This window comes from Colossoma macropomum, unplaced genomic scaffold, assembly GCF_904425465.1.
Source record: "Colossoma macropomum unplaced genomic scaffold, Colossoma_macropomum, whole genome shotgun sequence".
Taxonomy (NCBI): domain Eukaryota; kingdom Metazoa; phylum Chordata; class Actinopteri; order Characiformes; family Serrasalmidae; genus Colossoma; species Colossoma macropomum.
The window spans coordinates 41,705,845-41,729,117 of record NW_023494802.1 but is presented as its reverse complement, the minus strand read 5'-3'; the positions used below and the strand labels follow the sequence as shown (position 1 = coordinate 41,729,117).

The 23,273-nt window shown below is 36.7% G+C and overlaps 2 protein-coding genes across 2 annotated transcripts in view; both read right to left on the bottom strand.

Annotated features, from left to right (window-relative positions):
* Positions 1-23,273, bottom strand: part of LOC118822498 (NACHT, LRR and PYD domains-containing protein 12-like) — a 34,850-nt gene that overhangs the window by 7,582 nt on the left and 3,995 nt on the right. The window contains 10 exon segments of the mRNA XM_036591586.1: positions 14,828-15,001; positions 15,419-15,595; positions 16,170-16,346; positions 17,623-17,767; positions 17,770-19,389; positions 19,597-19,687; positions 19,874-19,931; positions 20,344-20,451; positions 20,721-20,840; positions 22,796-22,880. Coding sequence (XP_036447479.1) covers positions 14,828-15,001; positions 15,419-15,595; positions 16,170-16,346; positions 17,623-17,767; positions 17,770-19,389; positions 19,597-19,687; positions 19,874-19,931; positions 20,344-20,451; positions 20,721-20,840; positions 22,796-22,851 — 2,726 coding nt within the window. The 5' untranslated portion in view covers positions 22,852-22,880.
* On the bottom strand, positions 611-8,552 carry LOC118822491 (protein NLRC3-like). The gene is made up of 3 exons (XM_036591577.1): positions 8,222-8,552; positions 7,894-7,968; positions 611-2,076 (listed from the first exon to the last, which is right to left on the bottom strand). The coding sequence occupies exons 1-3, from the start codon at positions 8,340-8,342 to the stop codon at positions 743-745; spliced, it is 1,530 nt and encodes a 509-aa protein (XP_036447470.1). The 5' UTR covers positions 8,343-8,552; the 3' UTR covers positions 611-742.

Sequence of the window (23,273 nt, the reverse complement as noted above, 5' to 3'; positions counted from 1 at the left end):
TGTAATAGAATGCTAAAATGGAAAAAGAAAAAAATAAATGTTTACTTGTATTGTATGTAATTTATACATCACAATCAAATAATGGTATAAATGTCTTTTACAAAGTAGCATTAAAATATTATTTTTTGAAAAATGTATCTATAAACCTCATTAGTTCATGAGTAATCCATTATAAAGTTAAAGCTAATAGATGTCATATGAAGAATCTTTATTATAAAGTGTTGCCTGACCTCTAGCTCACACATACAAGTGATTAAGGTTACATTAAATTAAGAATCAGTGAAATCAGTGAAACACATTTATGAGTGAAAATACTCACTCAGCTTTTCTGGAGGCTTTGACCACTGGCAGCAGCCTCAAAAGACATTCATCTGATCTGTAATATTTACTGAGTTCAAATATATCCAGCTCCTCTTTTGAGTTCAGCAACACAAACACAAGAGCTGACCACTGGGCAGGAGAAAGACTGACACCATCTAGACGGCGATAACCTCTTCTGTTCAGATAAGTTTGGACTTCCATCACTAGAGAATGATCATTCAGTTCATTCAGACAGTGGAACAGACTGATGGATTTCTCTGGAGAGGGATTCTCCCTGATCTTCTCCTTGATGTACTGGGCTGTTTCCTCTTTGCTGTGAGAGCTGCTTCCTGTCTGTGTCATTAGGCCTCGTAAGAGAGTCTGATTGGACTCCAGCGAGAGGCCCAGAAGGAAGCGGAGGAAAAGGTCCAGGTGTCCATTCTCACTCTGTAAGGCCTTGTCCACTGCAGACTTTGAGGAAGTCTGACATTGTTGACTTTTTAAAAATGCCAGAGAGATCAGTGGTCAGGTGTTCGGTAACATCTCTGCTGATGAAGGACAGAAATGCATATAAAGCAGCCAGAAACTCCTGAATGCTCAGGTGCACAAAGCTGAACACCTTCCCCAGGTGCAGCTCAAACTCCTCTCTGAAGATCTGAGTACAAACTCCTGAGTACACTGACACATCTCTGATATCAATACCACACTTGCTCAGGTCTTCCTCATAGAAGATCAGATTGCCTTTTTCCAGCTGTTGGAAAGCCAGTTTTCCTAGTGCCAGAATCATCTTTCTAGTCTGCTGAGGATCAGTGTCACATTTCCCATGGTACTTTTGGTCCTTGTGTTTTATCTGAAAGATCAGGAAGTGGGTGAACATCTGAGTCAGAGTCTTGGGGATCTCTCCACTCTCTGCTTCACCCAACACTCTCTCTAGAACAGTGGCTGCAATCCAACAGAAGACTGGGATGTGGCACATGATGTAGAGGCTTCTTAAGGACTTCATGTGTGAGATGATTTTATTGGCCAGGCTCTGGTCACTGATTCTCTTCCTGAAGTATTCCTCTTTCTGAGGGTCACTGAACCCTCGTATCTCTGTTACCAGGTCAATACATTCAGGAGGGATCTGATTGGCTGCTGCTGGTCGAGAGGTTATCCAGAGAAGAGCGGCGGGAAGCAGATTCCCCTTGATGAGGTTTGTCAGCAGCACATCCACCGAGGCTGAATCTGTTACATCCCACAAGCTCTCATTGTTCTGGAAATCTAGAGGAAGTCGACACTCATCCAGACCATCAAAGATGAACATGACTCTGTGGGCATCACATTCTATTAATGGCAATTGTTTTGCTTCTGAACATAAGTGTTGAAGAAGTTTCATCAGACTGAGATTTTTCTTTATCAAATTCAGCTCTCTAAATGGAAGTGGAAATATGAAGTGGATGTCCTGATTAGCTTTTCCTTCAGCCCAGTCCAGAATGAACTTGTGCACTGAGACTGTTTTTCCAATTCCAGCAACTCCTTTAGTCAGCACAGTTCTGATGGGTTTGTCTTTTAAGAGGTTGTTGCAGTTGATAGGTTTCTCCTGTGTTTCTGGTCTCCTGGATGCTGTCTCAATTTGTCTGACCTCATGTTCATCATTGACATCTCCACTCCCTCCCTCTGTGATGTAGAGCTCTGTGTAGATCTCATTCAGTAGCCTCGACTTTCCACGCTGTGATATTCCTTCACTAATGCTGCGAAATTTCTTTTCCAATTTTTGTTTGTATACAGTGACTAAATCTGATAAGCAGATAGACAAAAAAAGGAATACATTTTTGCAATTGTTTCAAGTAGTGTTCTGTGTATACCTCATTCAAACAAGTTGACTATGATGCTCCTTCATGTATTCTATTAAATGTCTCCATTAGTTTAGTTTTTTAGATTCTACACACTGTGATAATTTCTGATAGCTTATATTGACCACAACAAAAATCAATATTGTGGTTAGCATTATTTAGAAATGAGTAATACTTAATGCACTGAAAATGACTTTCATTTATGTATTACATGTAATTTAAACACGTCATGTTTATGAATACATTATAAAGTATTATAAAGTTGCAACTAGTCCAATTAATGACTGTTAATTTTTTTTAATTATATGTTAACCACTTAAAAGTTAACTATGCGTTATGAATAAGTGGCATGAGTTTCAAATATTTAAAGTTTACAATAAATGAACTGTCTTTTACACTAAGATAAAATCCCAATAGTCAGTTCTACCACTGTTATAAGTCATTACATATCACTAACCAACATGCAATTAACCACTACATCTTGTTGTGGGTTTCATTAATGTATGGATTGTGATGAAAATATACCTAGTGCACCTTAAAAAAATTAAAAAAATTCAGCAATGCTTAACCAACAATTATGTTTATTTATATATAGCCTCTATTTGGTTGGTGCAAAAAAGAGAAAATGTGGGACCACTTTACAATACTGTTTTGTAGTTGGTAAGTAACTAATCAGGAACTAAACAGGGATGAAAGAGCAGTGCTGCGTTAACACTTAAGTAACTACTATTAACTACCAAGGAGTACAAGTTGATTACTCAGTGGGTAATAGTGAACTAACTATTGGTGTGGTTTACTATGAACTAAACAACAACTACTGAGTCTCATAGAGAATTACGTTGTAACTATGGGTCCTTAGAATAAATACTCATAAATTACTCATCATTTCAACATCAATTGCTCAAAAGCCTGGTTCCTGGTGAACTACTAACTGAACTAGTATATTCCAACACTTGGTGCTGAAATACACTACATAGTGTACAGTCTTTAAAATATAAAGGATTATATCCTCTATTATTATTATTTACAGAAACAGGTATTCTCTGAGAAGAAGGGGGACATCATCAGAGGTGGGAACAAGTCACTAAGTTGCAAGTAACAAGTAAATCTCAAGTCTTGACACTCAAGTCCTGGGTCAAGTCCCAAGTCAAGACAGCCGAGTCTCAATTCAAGTCCTGAGTCAGTACATGCGAGTCTCAAGTTCTTTACTAATTTAAGGCCATAACAATGACAAAGGTAACTGTAATACAGCCTTTCAATGACTGCATGTTAGCAGTGTATGTCTGTATATTAATTTTTCATAATTTTTTTTATCCTTGCAACAAAATCCATAGTACACAGATAACAACACTCTTAAAAAGGATGGTTTCTCAAGCGTTAGAAAATAGTTCTAAAAACCTTTGCATGGTTAAAGTGCTCTTTGCATCATGAAAGGGTTCTTAAGAATGTGCTGTAGATGGTTCTTTATATAACCTTTTTGAAAAAGGTTCTATATAGCACCCAAAGAGTTCTTTTATTGTTATGATGTCAAGCTTGCAACAATAGGAAAACCCTTTTGGGTGCTTTATAGAACCTTTTCAAAAAGGTTCTATACATAACCATCTACAATAACATCTACAATAAGGCACATAAGTAGTGCACTACACATAAAAAGAATTTTAAAAGTACTACTGAACTGAATTTAAATTAACTTTATTTTTAATGTTTTTTAGATATTTCTTATTATATGTTCGAAGATTTTATGATTTTTGGAAAACTGGACACATATGATTAAAATAAAAACAAGCTCAACACTAAAACTAGCTCAGCCAACTAAAAACAATGGCATTTGAATTGAATTTTGTTGACCTACAGAAACCAAAATGACAGATCTGAGCAAAGTTGCCAGAAACAACAGCAAAATGATAGGAAATGTATGAAGCTGAAGTTTACTTTTTTAAGCAGCAGCTTCTTATTCAAATTATCCTCTCCACCTTAAATGGTGCAGCAGTTATGTTTCGGTGCCATCAGCACCATTTAAGGTGGTACAGCAAACTGCAATAAAAAGCTGCCAAAGAAGAAGTCAACTTCAGCCTCATGGTGAATGTTAGGCTTGTTGTACCTGCAGAAGCTGTTAAAAACAATCAAATAGAGAGAGCTGTGTCTCTTTGGTTTTCCTACCATGAGGAAAACGGTCAGTTTGTCTGGTGATTTTCTCCAGTAAGAGTTTAAGTGCTAAGAGAGGGCGCATTGATGCAGTGGATGCCTTGCTTGTTTCCAGCTTATGGAGGCAAACTTAAACTCTAAACACTTTGCTTGTCTTCCAAAAGAAATTTAACCAAGCATAAGCACAGTGACAGACATCTGACGATGCTGCTGTTTATTCAGATTATGGTAAGAAACAAATCCATTCACAAGAAAAATAATCAGCTGAGTAGAAATCTTCAGGCAGACTCTCTCCACATTTCTTCTACCCTCTCGAGTCTTAACATTGAAATATGAGTCAAAGTCCGAGTCACTGGTGTTGAAGTCAAAGTCGAGTCACAAGTCATTCTTGATTCGAGTCTAAAGTCGTCAAATTTGTGACTTGAGTCCATTTCATGATTTACCATGTGTTTCACTTTATAATACTGTTTTAGATCATTATTAACTCCTAGTTCATTAGTAATGAGTTATCATGTGTTTAACTTTATAATACTGTTCCTGATCATTTTTAACACATTGTTCATTAATAATGAGTTACCATGTGTTTCACTTTATACTATTCCTGGTCATCATTAACTTCTGGTTCATTAGTAAAGAGTTACCATGTGTTTCACTTTATAATACTGTTCCTGAAAAATTTTAATTCATAATCAAGGACAGCAACACCTCATTCATTATCTAACAGATAGTCATTACATAATCACTTTGTAATATTTAGAACCAGATGAACTTGAAAGTAGGACACATACAGAGTCTTGTATTTCTGTGAGCCCTCTCTTCAACTGACCCTGCCCTTAAGAGCACTTTAAAGGAGAACTACTGGAGAAACAGCACTGACACATGTGCTCCTGCAGAAAAAAATTATTTTCTAAAGATCAGAGTTGAGCAGACTGGTCTACTGAATACTGTAGTATTTTATCAGCTGTCCCATTTGAAGGTTGATGTGCAAATTGTTTTACACTGCCAAATATATAGATATGACTTTTAAGCACATGAGAGAGTCCAGTCAGTAAAGTGTGATGTGATGCCCTCATCTTCTCTGAGGATACCTGTTTCTGTGAACAACAATGGAGGATATAATCCTTTGTATTTTACAGACTCCACACTGTGTAGTGAATCTCATTACTGTTAGAAGTGTTGGAATGCACTACATCAGTTAGTAGTTCACCAGGAACCTTGGGAGACTCAGCTATTGAACAATTAATGTTGAATTGATCAGTAATTTATGAGTAGTTATTCTAAGAGACTGCAGTTACTAAGTAATTCTCTGTGAGACTTAGTAGTTATTGTTTAGTTAATAGTGAACTACCCTAATCATTAGACCAATATTACCTACTGAGTAGTTAACTGGTACTCCTTGGCAGTTAATAGTAGTTACTTAAGTTTTAATGCAACTCTACAAGACTCTATCAGCCACCACAGTATGACTCAAACGTGTCTCATCAACAACTGCAGCAGCCCTCACAGTTGAAAATTATGTGGACCCCCCTGCAAGTTGATTTACATGCAATCTGATCCAGACTTTATTCCAACTTTGATCAGCAGCAGAAGAAAGAGGTCATCATCAAATCGGATGGTAGATCATTCTAATCTAAGTTTAGTAAAGCCCTCAACCCATACGAAGTTAGACACTAATGTTAAATGGCACTTTTAAATGTAAGATCACTCACAAACAAGAGTTTTGTAATTAATTATTTCATTTCTGAAAAGAAATACCATTTTATATTTTTAGTGGAAACCTGGCTTAAGAATGATGGCACTGCAATTCTCATTGAGACTAGCTCCCAGCTATAAATTTCTTCAGTCAGTCAGACAGGACAAAAGAGGGGGTGGTATAGCTGCTATCTTCTCTAAACAGGTCAGTTGTGCTCAGACTGACTGAGGGAAATTTTCATCTTTTGATTATCTAGCCACTGTTCTTAAGCCTAAATTGGGAGTGATTATTTTAACACTCTCCAGACCACCTAAGCAATCCTCAGTGTTTCTGCTGGAATTCTCTGAAATTATGTCCATTATTCTCACTAGATAAGATGGGGTAATCTTCATTGGAGATATGAACATTCCTATTAACAATACCACTGACTCGAAGGCCAGGGAATTCATGAATCTCTTAGACAGTCTAGGACTAATTCAGCATGTTACTGAATCTACCCATCATCTGGGTAATACATTTGACCTAGTAATATCACATGGGATAGGCATCAACAATGTTTCAGTGTCTAACACAACTTTGTCTGACTACTATTGTGTACTTTTTGATGTGTTACTAAGTACAGCTAGTAACAAGAGATTTTATAACTCAGAAAAGGTACTTGGATACCAAAGCTGAACGGAAATTGTCTGAACTTGCAAAGTCTGTTGATTTTTGTAATTTTCACTAAATGAAATGGTTGATGCCTTAAATAGTAACTTAACGTAAACACATTGGACAGTGTTGCACCGGTCAAAATCAAAAAGAGGCCATGCAACAAAATATCTCCATGAACAAATAATACCATTCATGAGCTTAAGAGATTGTGTAGAACAGCTGAACAGGCTTGGAGAAAAACTAAACTAGAGATTCACCATAGCATTTTGAAAAGCGTATCTCCACCTATGACAATGCTGTCCACACAGAGATAAGAGCCTATTTATCTATTCAAATATTATAGCTGAGAATTGTGGCAATTCAAGCTGACAAAATGCTTTTTTTTTGCATTCATTTATTTTAGCTATTGTATTAATGTATGCTTTTTATTTTAATCATTGCTGTAAATTTTTATTAACTCTTTTTTGTTTCTTATTTTGTTTTGTTTTAAAATCATTAATTTTAGCTGTTGGATTCTTTTATTTCTTTTTAATTGTTCGATTTGTGAATGTCTTTTTACTTTTCCTACTCTGTCGTTTACTTATCTTTCTTTGTTTTTATTTCTCTCTGTAGCTTTTACTGTAAAGCACCTTGAGCTGCATTTAACATATGAAAGGTGCTATATAAAAAAGACATTATTATTATTATTATTATTTTTATTATTACTCATTTGCTCCTGCTTAGTTCCTGATTAGTTACTTATTAACTACAAAACAGTAATGTAAAGTGTTATTGAAAATGCAGTCAGTAACCAACCAGGAGAGATGATGACTGGATTCTAGTTAAAACTATGTTGAGTCAAATATATTCTTTCAGAAATTAACTATCAGTTTCAGTAAAACGCCTTTTTAATGATACGTACACTTTTTAATCACATATATTCTCTGCTGACATAGTTTAGGTTTAGTGCAGTAGAAAACATACTCCTTTTTTTAAAACTTTACAATTAATAAATGTTTTTTAAAAAACATGATTTCTACATGCAGTTTATTGTTTGACACCAGCAGCAACTGTGTTGACTTTAATTTTAGGATTCTGTTAAACTTTACTGCAATGCTCCAGTAATGCAACTGTGTTACATCATGCTGTCTCAACTCTCTGCTCAGTATCTTCCTTTTTTTTCTTGACTACCACCCACCATCATTATGCGCCACACTGTCACACACTTGCAAACAAATAAAATTGTAGAATAAAATAGCATAAAATTCCTGAGTACTGTACAGATATCACCTTGACTGAGAGGAGTAGCACCAGGAGAGCCTCCAGTCTGAACTGTTCTGGTGCTGGAACCGGAGGCTTCCTGACCTGAGGAGAGACAACTGGAAGAATCAAAACTTATCAAAGCTATTTAAAACTGCAGATAATATAAAACTAACATTAAAAGAGAGAGAGGAATAAAAAACAAAGCTAGCGAGGCGGATGAACCGGCAGAGAACAGTAATGGTTGGTTTATTAATAAATATGCTGATGCATATATTACCATCCCTGCACAGTGAACAGCTTATATATAACTAAACACTCAGAAAACAGATCCATTAATTTACACACAGGCTCTTACCTCCATGTATTATTGTTACATTCACTGAACCTTGAATATTATTTCCATGTAGAACAGGAGCAGCGATGTTTCCTCCTGACTGAGCTGTCATGTTGGTCTGAGCTGGAGTGGAAGTTTCCATCTTCTAACGGAGAAGTCTTTGATCAGTCAGTAAGTAAATTATAGTGCTTCAGTATTTACCTCTGTGATTTCTCTCCAAACATTGTTTTTAATCCTCTCTTCACCAAAAGTGCTGAGAATTTCAAGCCCCAACGAAGAAGCCTGTGTTTCTCTCCTAAAGTACTTTATGTTCCCCTTTTCCCAAAATGGAGCTGCTGAGCTGCACTTACACTTAAACATGGTCAGACTTGTTTTGTGTCAAAGGAGGAAGTTTAATGTTCACGCTAACATTTTTTTTCTTAGGGAAAGTAGAGTGATCTGTCTCTCAACCAATCACAGGTTAGAGTGATCTGTCTCTTAACTATTCACAGCACAGCTGCCTATCAGAGCAGTGCAGGAAGATATTCCACAAAACAAGTGTGTAAATTCCAGACTTATTTCAAATCACTTACTTTAGAGAAAAAGCTCTTCCCACTGCTCAGACTTCAGTCTTATCATCCACTCCTGCTGTAGAGCAGACGCACTGCACAAATTTCCTCAGTACACTATAGTGCCACATGCTCTCTGTAGGGTGATTAGGAGATGCTACAGGCAGTTAACCCCTTAAATGGCTAAAGTTTTATTACACATTTCTATATTTCAAGAATAACTCAGCCAGTTTGCACTGAAGTCCCTGTAGTTACTGAATAATATGCCTTAAAATGTAATAAGCCTGGGATTTTAATACTAGTTAAGGAGCAGAATTAACATGTGAATTACTGCTTCTTAAAGGTAATCAACTAGTTTCAGCTGATTGAATACAGACATTTTTTGAATGCAGACAACACTTTTCACAAGCACAAAGTGAATTCCAAAAGAGATGTGGAAAAAAATCTGTCTAAATGTATCAGTCTGGTTCTTATTACTTCAGGTTCTGAATGTGGTGTAAGCAGAAAATCATGGCTAGCTCCTCAAAGTTGGCCACACGGGTAAACATTACATATACATTTACACCTTTGTGCAGTTAATGAGTTTCTGGCTGATACGTCTTCTCTATCATCATTCACTGATCACTGCCACTAATAATTTTTGTCATGAAACTCAGCCAATTACCAAGAAGTAAACACTGTACAGATGTTAGATTCAGTTGGATTTATTGGTCAGTTTATTGCAAACTACGAATTTGTTCATGAGTCGGAAATTGTCGATCGTGTTTGAACAGCCTTTCTGGATTAAACTCTGGATCTTTTAAACATTTCTAACATCACTTTTCTTCATAACCAGGATCTCCTTGGAAGCTCTGATTTAATGTCTCTTCAACACAACTAATGTAACTACTGATGTGGCAATTGTGCTGTGGCCCATGGAGCAGGGAGCCCACGGGAGTATTTCTTACCAATATACAGTTATATACAAAGGTTAGGGCACCCCTGGTCAAACTGCAGATTTGGGGGAAATGTTTTGAGCTATCACAAACCCTATTTTGGCATTAGAATGACTGTCACGATTCACTAAATTGACATAAGCACCCTTTAGTGCCCGTATCAGAGGGGTGGTGGCTGCCCTTTTTTGCTTTTCCCTAAATAAATACTGCCCTCCAGTGACTAAAATGAATACTGCACCCTAGTGACTAAATACTGCATTCCAATGAATAAAATAATGCACTTTAGTGTGTAAACTAAAAAGTAGACTTTTGCTGTGGGCATACAAAGGGTAAAATGAAGTAATTACTAAACCACAGATTAAACAGCACAGAAACAATATCTTTACTTATTTACAATTTTATCAAAGTGCTGTAGAGATAAGGGTGAGTACATTCATCTAAACATTCAACTGATGGACCACTAGGCAGGAACATGTATTTAATCGATCATGTTAAACAGCAATAAGACTAAACTCATCCTTATTAACTCTAAATTAACTCTTGTAGCCCTGTAACCTTCTCCATAGGTTATGTAGTTGTTTCCCCTTTTCCTGTTGTTTAAAATCTGCCATTTGTGTGTCATTTTAGACTCTCATTTGATGCTCATGTCAGTTGGTAAAACTTACTTTTATAAACCATTTTCCACTTGTACCACTTTGTCAGTATTAGACCATGTCTTTCTCAGTGTGCTGCTGAATCTCTTATTCTTACCTTCTCCTCCGTTCCTCATCACATTACACATATTATCCAAAATCTCCACAGGCTTTACACACTTTAAAATTCATTTGCTCATGTATAAAGTTCTTAACAACATTGCTCCATCCTATTTGGGTCTCAGAACTCTCTTACCCCTCATGTTAGACAGTCCCATCTCTTTTCCTAAACTTATAACCTACCCCAGAAATAACCTAACTCCTCTAATATGTCTATATGTCCTTTTCTGATGTCTGTTCCTAAAATCACTGTGTAAGTACAGTGTATTATTATCATTATTATTATTATTGTTATTATTATTATTATTATTATTAGTAGTAGTAGTAGTAGTAGTAATAGTATTACTCACCAAGTCTAGTCTTAAAATTTGAGTACAATTAAGAAAGCACTTTGGATTTAAATACCCAATCTACCTCAACCATATTTTCAAGCCACCTATTCTAAATAAGGTTTTTTCAACCTTATATAACATGGGCTTGTAAAAACTTTCAAGGTCTCTGCAATAAAAGAGGTTTTCCATTCTTTTCAGCAGCTTCATGAGAAATGTACATCTCCTAAGAATGTTTTTTTGTTTGTTTTCTCAAAATTCCTCGGATTTCCTACCCAGCCCCCATGTACCCCTTATGATTATACTGTAGACTTTTAAACATTCAAGGGCATAATATCTTCTATACACAACAAAAAGCTTATGACTCCACTCCACCTTTCCCACCATTCTGCTGTTAAAACTAAGGAACCATACTGTATAAAGTGTACAAATCTGTCATTTAAAATCATGCACTGTGCACACTGGATTAAACAAGAAATAGCTAAACATTTCCCCCAGGCAGTACCTGTGATATGTGTAAATATAGTCCAGCAACCCATTCACATATGTTTTAATCACGCTGTGGAGAGATGGCCATTTTTACAGATACTCCTGACTGTTACTGTCTAAATAAGAAAAAATCTGAGTGTAAAATAATTTTATTCAAGTGGAAAGACTCCAGCTACACTTATAATTTCCAATTTACCATAAGATTAATACAGTTAAAAACACAAATTGAGAGCTAATGGAGACAGAGTTGAGGGGGCACTCGTAGGTCTATTGTATGTATGTAAATGTTATGCAAATCAGAAGGAAAATGCATATAGTTAATGCACAGAGTTCTCTAGTGTCCTGCCTTGATGTTTATGGTATAAAGGGGAGAACATAAAGTGTTCAGGTCCCCCCTAAACGGTCTCTGTTCACCCCTCAGACTCTCTAACTCTCAGCTAGTCTTCCTCACACCCAGGCCTGGAGGTTCACTGCCAGAGTTGGGCACAATGCTCTAAAAATCTAAAAGTCCATTACAACACATTAAACAGTAACATATTCAAAATACATTTACAATACAGAATGCGTATTTATAAGGCACATGGGAAACATTCTGCTGTTGTATTTTTTATTTCATTTACACTGTTCCTTGCTGTTAATGGTTGTCAGTTTTCTTCAAGTAATTTTTTCTGTTAATATGTTTCATAAAAAAGTTCACTTATTTAAATGAAGTTACAAAATTCTCAACATTACTTTGGTTCCCATCATTTGCTTCAGTCCACTGCTTCTCCCAAAATCCCATTGCTATCTCATGAAATAAGCAAACAAATTCACCATATTCCAATAACAAAATCTTGTCTTTTTGAATATAAAGTGGGCAGCTATGTGATTTTCAGTAAGGGGCATGCATATATTTAATTCAAAGATAGTGTATATATTTTAATTTTAGTGGGAAAGTATTCTAAATGTATTCTCCTAAAAAGGTAAAAAGTAACTGTATGTATAAATTCCACCTTTACAAAATGTATCTCAGGTTGAATACAGATACTTAATTTCTTTTTTCTGAAGACATATTCCCAGTACTTGTTTTCTACTATACACTGGACATTGCACTGCACAGTTCAGTGTCCTCCTGATCTAAAGCACTTAATTCAACTTCTACATTAATGTTCAAGCCCTTTAAGAGATGAATGAGGTGTGCTGGAGCAGGAGAACACTAAACTACAGTGGTGAGTCCTTCCTTATTCTGTCCACTCCACACCTAATACTGCAGCACCATTCAGGAAAGGACCTGATACTAGAACACAGCAGTCACCAGTGCACCAGAGTCCTGTGATGGACTGGTGACCTGTCCAGGGTGTATCCTGCCTTCCACCCAATGAATGCTGGGATAGGCTCCAGCACACACACACACACAACCCAGTAGGATAAGCGGCTTAGAAGATGTCTGTGTGTGTGCAACAGTCAGAGTTTTTTATGCAAATCTAAATTAAAATATATAACCACCCACATACACAAAAATGATTTTTTTTTAAAATGTCACTCATGTTTTTTATTAGCTTAAATCAAAACATTCTCTTATCCATGAGCTCTAATGATACACTTTAGGGATTTGTAACATTGCAAGGACAGCATGAAAGAATATGAAACATGAAATTTGAATATGATAACAAAAGGTAATTAAGCTGTGTCACATCATTAACAGTATTTCAATGTGATGTACACTAAGCTACAAAGTCAGTTGTCATAATTTGCTGACATTTCAACCAAAAAAAATTGTAATGACACAAACCAGCGTCGCTTGACATCAAAGTTGACAAAAGAAGCTTTAATGTCTGACTATGACTATTTGAAAAAGCCTCTATAGATATTTTTGTAAGTTTATGTCAGTTGTTATGACAAGCTCATGGAGGACTCATTTAACCATTATGATTATGATTATTTATGAACACTGTCCTACAGTAAAGTGTTATTAAAAACACTTACAACATTTTTAATAGATTTGTTATAGATTAAAAGATTGATTGTCGTTCTCACTAGGACAAGTCAGCTGCAATGTACTGTAATGATACGTATTAAAAATATTAAAGGTGCAATATGAAATATCATAATAATATATATTATTACACATGCACTTAAATTCATTTGGAAGTTTACTGTAATTACCTCAGCTGGTGTTTTCATGCTTATAGATGGTCACAGTATTAATGAATTTCTGACGCCCAGCTCTGCATTGTCTGTCTAACAAGAATGAAGCATTTTGAAAATAATCTCTAAAGCACAGTAATTTTATGCTGAAAACTACTAGAGAACAGAAAGGCAGCAGATTTTTTTAGATCATTCAGCTGTTCTTCAAGCTCTCTGTGCTGATAAAGCAATGCTCAAATATGTTTGTGTCTGTTTGTTATTCAGATAGTTGCCAGAGATGGTGCCTTTACCAGGAACCTGAATGACTCCTCTGGTCTCTACAGTGCTGATACCAAGACTGAGATTGCCTGTTCTGGGTTATGGTGATATGTTATTCAGATATGCATTTGTAAGTACTCTGAAATCTCTAGACTCTGTACACCACTCTGCCTTAAGATTCATTACTGGTGACCCCTAAAGACCCATCATTGTATACTATATGAAAAGGTTGGCTGCTCGTCTCTGTCTGTGCGTCGGGAGACACATTACTTACTGAGTGTTTGCCATTGTACATCACAGAAGTACTCAGTGTAAATAATGCAGTTTATCAGACTCATTCTAGTGACCGGATCAGCCTTCAGGTGCCAAGAGCTTTTACAGAGCTGGGAAAATCTGCTTTTAGCTACAGCACCAGTGAACTGGAATTCACTACAGGAAACTCTAAAACTTTAAACTTTTAGACTCTAACCACCACCAATCAGCCTGCAACTGTTTTATTTGATTTTACTTATAATATAATTTTTTTTTTTTATATGGTTTTTGGTATGTTTTAGGTATGTCTTAGCTATTGTTTTATTTTTTATTATTCTTTGTATTTATTTTCATAGTGTTCTTTTTATTTATTTCATTATTGTCAATGTATTGTTTTACATCTCCTATTTCTTTTTATTTAATTAATTTATGTTTTTATGTAATTTTATCTTATCTGATCAGTTACTTGTTAAGTTGCTATATTGTAATTTTAATGATTTATTGATCTAATGGTACCTTCTTATTATTAAAGTTTACTATTATGATGAGGTTCTCCCTCAATGTTCAGAGTTTAAATAAAGGTTGATTAATTCATTAATTGATTGAGATGTTTTGATGGGTGTTTATAAAACGATATCAACATTTTCTGTGCTGCAGCCATGTTCACACATATGACCAACAAGAGCCCAAACACATTCTGTATCATGTAGTACCATATACTGAGTGTGTGTGTTTGTACTACGACTTCATCTTCTCCTCATAACCCTCTGTGTGAGACAGCAGATCAGCTGGATGGAGTTCAGATACTGTAAGACAGATTAGCAGACAATCATCATGAACTCAGCACAGTCAGACATTATATGACGCTTATGTTTTTAACCTCTCTTGTGTGTGTGTGTGTGTGTGTATGTGAAGAGATAGTAAGTCAGTAACTCACAGTAATTTCTCCAGTTTATAGTGTGGATCCTTCTGTAGATCAGAGAGCAGCTTCACTCCTAACTTTCCTGGGTTACTTAATTTAAGACGCAGCTCTCTCAGGTGAGAGGGATTTGATTTTAGAGCTGAAGCCAGAGCCGCGTAACCTTCCTCTGTAATACCACACCTGTACAACCTGCAGTGAAAATAATAATTAAAAAAAACGTTCCTACTTACAGTTTAAAGTTCTCGCATCCTGAAAAAAAACATGATCTTACCCAAGGTACTCCAGTTTACAGTGTGGATCCTTCAATCCAGCAGAGAGCAGCTCTACTCCTGAATCCTGCAGCAGTTCATTGTCACTCAGGTCCAGATATCTCAGACTTGAGTATTTTAACCTGAGAGCTGAGGCCAAAGTTGCACAGCTTTTTTCCACTTAGTTTACAATCACGCAACCTGAGAGAGAAATGATGATACAGATATGATTTCTTGATAAAAACACTGACATCACACACTTTATGATAGGCCAAAGTCTGAAAATTTAATCAATTTCTGATGTTTGACCTCCCTTATTTGTGTGCATTCATAAATATGTCGTAAGTCAGTTACTCACCGTAGTTTTTTCAGGTTACATTGTGGATCCTCCAGTAGATCACAGAGCAGCTTCACTCCTGAATCTCCTGGAATATTCTGACTTAGGTTCAGCTCTCTCAGGTGAGAGGAGGGGTTTGATTTTAGAGCTGAAGCCAGAGCAGCACAACCTGCCTCTGTAATACTGCACTTAACCAGTCTGCAGAGAGAAGGGGAACAAACTCACAGCTCAACACAAATTCATCATTGCTCATTACAAAGACAAACACACAGAGACTATTTCCCCTCTGTATCTCTCAACTTTAAGTATATGTAAAAATCCAGAAGAGAAAATAAAAAAGAAATAAACACTCTGCATCTCTCTATCAAACACACATGCAAATACTGAGAAAAAAACAAAACCTCTAACCGAATCCTAAGCAGAAAGATTGATGTTTATATTTTTCCTCTGCTTACATATATCAAATAATTCACAGAAAGACTAAAAGTACACACACAAACAAAAGAATCCTTGTATATGTGTGAGAGATCTGCAATGATGATTTTACCCCATTGTATGTGTGTGTGTGTTGTGTTGTGTGTAAATATCAGATATGTGTATTGTATCTGTCAGTGTCTTAGCACAAGGGTATCTTTGGCCTATTTACACTAACTAGGTATATATTTAGTAGACAACAAGGTATTTTTGTAAGTTGCTCTGGAGAGGAGCATCATCTAAAGGCTATAAATGTTATATGCATGTGTGCACTACATTGACAGTAAGAAAGTCTTACTCCAGTTTCTCCAGTTTACAATGTAGGTTCTCTAGTCCAGCAGAGAGCAACTTCAGTCCTGAATCCTGCAGCAGTTCATTGTAACTCAGGTTCAGTTCTATTAGACTTGGGGAATTTGAGCTGAGAGCTGAGGACAGAGCTGCACAGCTTTTCTCTGTGAGATTACAATTACACAGCCTGAAGAAAACACACAAAACATTAGGACACTGCCATCACCCTTAATCTCTCTCTCTCTCTCTCTCTCTCTCTCTCTCTCTACACACACACACACACACACATATATATATATATATATATATATATATATATATATATATATATAGATAGATAGATAGATAGAAAGATAGATAGATATTTACAGTAACAAAGTACTGATTAAAACAAGACCTGTCACATTTTATGTAATTCAAGATATGATTGGACAGGCACTGTAAGATTTGTTACATCTGCCCTGAAAGCCAGTAATCAGTGTAGCCTGTCAATTTTGATTGTTTTAAAATATAATGCAATGTAAAACACTAAATAAATAACGTAAGACAGAAAATAAGAGTGACAGGCAAGAGATCAGAAGAGAGTAGTCACGCAAAGAGACACCACTAAGGTATATGACACAATGTGAATCTGCGTAGAATTTAAAATACTTTTTCTCCAGGCATATTAGCTAATATAACTCTCAACACTTACAGTAACTGACAGAAAACATTAGCAGACAATAAATATTAAAAGTTTTCTTCCAACAACATGGAATACATGAAATATTAAATGAGATGAACTGGTATGGCTCTTCTTTGGGAGAAATGTGAGTGAAAATGAGAGAAATGTGTCTGCTTGGGTCGCAACAAAGCAGTCATTGCTTGGAATGAGCTGTGGATGACTGGGTGACGCTGTTGCATAAAACTTATACAACTGGAGCAATGGCAAAAAAAGTCAGATATTGTTTACTTCTAGTGGAGCAGAGACACAGTTGAATTCATTTTTCAAAACACAAAACTGCCTTTGGCCGCAGTGTCCACAGCCATGTGAGTCATGGTGCTACTGAGGCTGGAGAATGTGGCCAACACATAAAGAGCACTGAGCCTGGGCAGGGTAAGCATGGGAGGACAGGGATCCTCCAGCCAGCTGCGCAGATCTAATTAAAACAGTATTCAGAGCGACCGGACCAATGATAAAAAACCTTAATTTGAATGTCAAGTGGAATTCAGCAGAAAAAGCAGACACATGGTCAAGGAGAGTTCAGGGTTCTACAGTGAAAAACTACAGGAGAACTAGATGGGGCAGACATCTCGCAGCACAAAAATGACATCATAGGAAACAATAGATAAACACATAAAACTTATAGAATGTTAGATTTAAAAGAGGAGAGTCCTCAGACTTGATGCTCCCGCATGACTCTCATAAGCAATGACTACATTAGAAGAAACTGCAGTAACGCATTTTGATAGAAAATACTTACATAGCTTTTCTGGACAAATTGATCACAGGCAGGAGCCTCAGAAGACCTTCCTCTGCTGGATAATATTTACGGAGATCAAACTCATCAAGCTCTTCGTCTGAGTTCAGCAACACAAACACCACAGCTGACCACTGGGCAGGAGAGAAAGTCCACTAAGACACCCATAATCTCCTCTGCTCAAGTATGTTTGTACTTCCTGCACCAGAGAATGATCATTGAGTTCATTCAGACAGTGGAACAGATTGATAGATTTCTCTGGAGAGGGATTCTCTCTGATTTTCTTCTTGATGTACTGAACAGTTTTCCTTTTGTTATGAGACCTGCTTCCTGTCTGTGTCAGTAGGCCTCGTAAGAGAGTCTGATTGGACTCCAGTGAGAGGCCCAGAAGGAAGCGGAGGAAAAGATCCAGGTGTCCATTCTCACTCTGTAAGGCCTTGTCCACTGCAGACTTGAGGAAGTCTGACATGTTGGACTTTCTGAAAATATCAGAGAGGTCAGTGGTTAACAGTTTTGTTTCATCTCTGTTGATGAAGGAGAGAAATGCATATAAAGCAGCCAGAAACTCCTGGACACTCAGGTGCACAAAGCTGAACACCTTCCCCAGGTGCAGCTCAAACTCCTCTCTGAAGATCTGGGTACAAACTCCTGAGTACACTGACACTTCACTGACATCAGTGCCACACTCTCTCAGGTCTTCCTCATAGAAGATCAGATTGCCTTTTTCCAGCTGTTGCAAAGCCAGTTTTCCCAGTGCCAGAATCATCTCTCTAGTCTGCTGAGGATCAGTGTCACATTTCCCATGGTACTTTTGGTCCTTGTGTTTGATCTGAAAGATCAGGAAGTGGGTGAACATTTGAGTCAGAGTCTTGGGGATCTCTCCACTCTCTGCTCCACCCAACACTCTCTCTAGAACAGTGGCTGCAATCCAACAGAAGACTGGGATGTGGCACATGATGTAGAGGCTTCTTGAGGACTTCATGTGTGAGATGATTTTATTGGCCAGGCTCTGGTCACTGAGTCTCTTCCTGAAGTACTCCTCTTTCTGAGGGTCATTGAACCCTCGTACCTCTGTTACCAGGTCAACACACTCAGGAGGGATCTGATTGGCTGCTGCTGGTCGAGAGGTTATCCAGAGGAGAGCAGAGGGAAGCAGATTCCCCTTGATGAGGTTTGTCAGCAGCACATCCACTGAGGCTGAATCTGTTACATCCCACAAGCTCTCATTGTTCTGGAAATCTAGAGGAAGTCGACACTCATCCAGACCATCAAAGATGAACATGACTTTGTAAGCATAAAAGTCTACTGAACTTAATTCCTTTATGTCTGGGAAAAACTGATGAAGAAGCTCCATTAGGCTGAGCTTTTTCTCCTTCATCAAGTTCAGCTCCCTAAAAGGAAGTGGAAATATGAAGAAGATGTCCTGATTTGCTTTTCCTTCAGCCCAGTCCAGAATGAACTTCTGCACAGATACTGTTTTTCCAATTCCAGCAACTCCTTTAGTCAGCACAGTCCTGATTGGTTTGTCTTTAAAGAGGTCATTGCATTTGATGGGTTTCTCCTGTGCTCCTGATCTCCTGGAAGCAGTCTCAATCTGTCTGACCTCATGTTCATTATTGACCTCTCCACCCCCTCCCTCTGTGATGTAGAGCTCTGTGTAGATCTCATTCAGAAGGACTGGCATTCCATGCTGTGAGATTCCCTCATTAATTCTCTCAAATTTCTCCATTAGTCTTGATCTTAGATTTTGTTTGTACACAGACATCAGCTCTAATAAATACAAGAAGAATTTATAATACATATTTGACTTCATGATCACAAAGGAAAAAATCAAATCCAATATTCTTTAAAAATAGACATTCTTTTTTATGCATCCAAAATATAAACACATATTTATAAAGAAATTAGATAAGCATGGAGCAATGGACTTCCCAAAAGTTAAAGGATTGTAATAAAGAGAAATCCCACAGCTCATACTGCTCTGTGGTGTGTTAGCAAGGTCTGTCTGCTTCATGCTCCTCAGGTGCGCCCCCTCTCTGGCACTGCTCTGTTCCTTTTTGTCCTCAATCTAAGAGAGATTGTTTTAATATTATTATATTATTATAATAGTTTTATATTATAGTCTTATTAACCACAATGCTACAACATTTTTTTTAATCCTAACTTACATCAGATACATTAAATTGATTGAAAATAATTCTTGACCAAAATGTACATCAGCGCATACACACTGCAATAAGCTCAACACACAAACCTTGGCTATGGACTCTAAATGATCCCTACTGATCATTTTTGATGTGTCCTTTTGGATTCTGTAAAAAAAAATATAGGAAATTCAAACCAGCTCAAAATTGCAATACATATACTATTTATATATGTATGTAATTTTAAAACCTTCACATTACTTTTTTTTCTTTTTTCTTGTTTTTTTGTTTTTAATGAATGTCAATTATATTTATTATAACACCACACTCAAAAAATGAACTGAGGCAGTTGGTAAACATACAAAATGAAAATATGCCAACATAAAATATTCACTTTACATTACACTCAGTTCCAGGTATAAATCTCCACATTACTGTTATATTGTCTACTTTACACAGGTATAAATCTCCTCACTGTCAGTCCTGAAGAGCTGCAGCACAGCACAGTTTGGTGCAGCTCATGAAGGCCTTCTTGTGAGTTTGATTATGTGGAACTGAGAGTGAAGAACACTGTCTTTACCTTACATCAGACCAACTGTCTCCTTCTCTGAAGTGCGATGGATGTTCCATTGACTCATTACTCTTCATGGAAATACAGCTGGGTTCAGGTGAGTCTGGTCTGGTACCCCTAATTGGACAAAAGACAAATGTCTTTAATGAATTGAGAACACAACAGACAAGGGTGTAACATTTATGCATTTTTTGATTCTTTATTATCATTTGAATGTTGAGGGGAAAAATCTTTTGACTGTGCCTTGCAAATTTCATCTGAAACCTCTACACGTTTAATTGATGTAAACAGCAAATAATTTCTTTATGTGACAGACACAGTAGTTATTCTGTAAAGGTGAGTAATTAATTTGTTTAGTCATATGTTAGCAATTTACAAATGCCTACCTGAGCTCATTTGAACACTCTCTCTTTCTGAGTTTCAGTGGAGGGGGTTCCACTGATTGATCACTCTTTATGGACACACAGCTGCGTTCAGGTGAGCATTTTCTCTTCTCCTGAATCAGACTAAAACACAACCAAACACTGCATTGATATGACTGCTATGCACTTCCCTGAATACACTTTAACAACTTCCCCAGAATGTGATTTTTCTAAACTCTACTTGTTCATTACTTAATCACATGACAGTGCTGCTGTTGTGAAGAAAAAACTGAGATGTTGTTAAAAAAATGTTCTTTTTGTTGAGAATGTACTTTATGTGTCTCCTCAACTGCTTTTCCTTTTATCTGAAATAAAGTAGCTCATAGCACCTCCATTGCATCCGAATCTGTTTTTCTTTCAGTCTATCACAGCTGATGGAAGTTGATTTTCCAACAAGCAGTGGGAATCAAGCACAGACAAGACATCCAAAAAATCTCAGAATGCCTTTAGCACCTTTAATTTTCCCACAGGAGGTTGGGTAATGTCATTTGACTGGCTAAATGGTCTGGGATAAATATTCTATGTACGCTTACAAAAACAGTCCAGGATGAAAGATTATACCCCAAAAATTCACATCAGCAATAACACAACAATAACATGCTGCATGGCTGCATCTATTGGCAGGTTTTGTTATTCCATTACACATGAAGTTGAACTGTAGAATCATTCTTTATCAGCTTAATCAGCTTTAACAGGGCTTTGGCATGAGGTATTACCAAAAGCAAACCTAAGTGGAAAGAGAGATCTTGAAGTAGATCAGTATGACACTAGATTAGGTATAGATTATAGATAATGTTATATGGATGAGGTCTATAACAAAATCAAGTGTGATTAATTTCAATAATTGCATGTTTTAAATCTGTTAACTACACAAAAAGACATTGAAACCAATTTGAATTTGAGAAAATTTATGCTTTATTAGACTAGATTAGATTCAACTTTGTCATTGTGCAGAGTACAGGTACAGAGCCAATGAAACACAGTAGCCAATAATAACAATAATAATAGTAATAGTAACAACAATAATAATAATAATAGTAATAATAATAATAATAATTTTTATTTATATAGATTCTTATGCCGGTGGCGACTCAAACTGCTTTACAGACAGGTGATTAAAAAAACAGTTATACAAGAAATTATAATTATTAATTTATTCATAAGAAAATGAAACAGAAAAATTAACACGTGCGTGCTGGAACATAAACAGACAGACACTCTGTGAAGGTCACTTAGAGCGTTAAGGTCACTTAGAGCTTTAAGGTCACTTTAGTAGCAGAACTTTAAAATCTATCCTGAGTGATACAAGAATCCAGTGCAGCTCTTTTAAAACAGGACTGATCTGATCTCTCTGTGTTGTTTCTGTTAGGATGCTGCCACATTTTGTATGAGTTGTAAGGGATGTATAGTTTTCTTAGGAAGTCCAGTAAGAAGATCATTACAGTGATCAACTCTGCTTGTAACAAATGTATGAACAACTTTAGTGATATTTCTCAGATGATAGAAAGCTAATCTAGTGACTGCATTTACATGCGGGATAAAACAGAGCTCAGAGTCTAAGATCACACCCAGGTTTTGTACTTCAGGTTTGGGATATGAAGATAAAGAACCAAGTTTCTCATAAATAATTTTTCTCTGAGTTTCTGTACCAACGATCAATATTTCAGTTTTTTCATGATATAATTATAGAAAAATTTGCCACATCCACTGAGAAATATCTGACACACAGTTGGTCAGTCTGTCCACAGAGTCTTGATCATCAGAAGGAATGGAAATGTATAACTGGGTGTCGTCAGTATAGCTATGAAAAATTATATTATGCTTCGTAATGACATCACCTAGAGGTAGCACGTACAAAGAGAAACGCAAAGGCCCTAAAACTGAACCTTGAGGGACTCCACAAGAAATACCAATTTTTTTGATGAATGATTTCAAAGTGAAACCATGAATTGTCTATTACCTAAATATGATTTAAATCATTCTAAAACTGTGTCCGAGAGGCCGACCCAGCATTCAAGACGATGATATCATTCTTTTACCTCTGGTTTTTCTCTGTGTGCTGTTCTTCTCCAGAGGAACTCATTTTGGAGCTCATGTCTCCTCCTACAGGTTACAGCTGGAACCCTGCAAATAGACACATACAGACAAATAGAGCAGGACACACAGTTACTTCACTCCAAAATCACTGTCTCAGATTCAGCCCTGCCTCATCAGGCTGTTCACTTACAGAGAAATATTAAGTCATCAGGTAAAGAAGTTGATACTGTTAAGGCTTCAGTAAAAACCTACTGAACTGATCTTTATCTACTGTAGATTCATATCAGTCATAATCTACAGCTCAGATTCACAGACTCACCGTCCTTTTCTTCTGAAGTGCTTTATTGTTGTCTTCACAAAATGGAGCTGCTGAGTTTCACTTCCACTTAAACTGGTTTGAATTGGTTTTGTCAGCTGAAGAGGAAGTGCAGGTTTTGCCATGTGACTTTCAGCCTTTCCTAACCCAGTCCCACATATAAA

Coding starts and splice junctions, on each gene's coding strand:
- LOC118822491 (XM_036591577.1), bottom strand. CDS start 8,342: ATGGAAACTTCCACTCCAGCTCAGACCAACATGACAGCTCAGTCAGGA. Junction 7,969..8,221: donor TGTAACAATAATACATGGAG/GTAAGAGCCTGT, acceptor GTCTCTCCTCAG/GTCAGGAAGCCTCCGGTTCC. Junction 2,077..7,893: donor TGCTACTCCTCTCAGTCAAG/GTGATATCTGTA, acceptor TCTGCTTATCAG/ATTTAGTCACTGTATACAAA.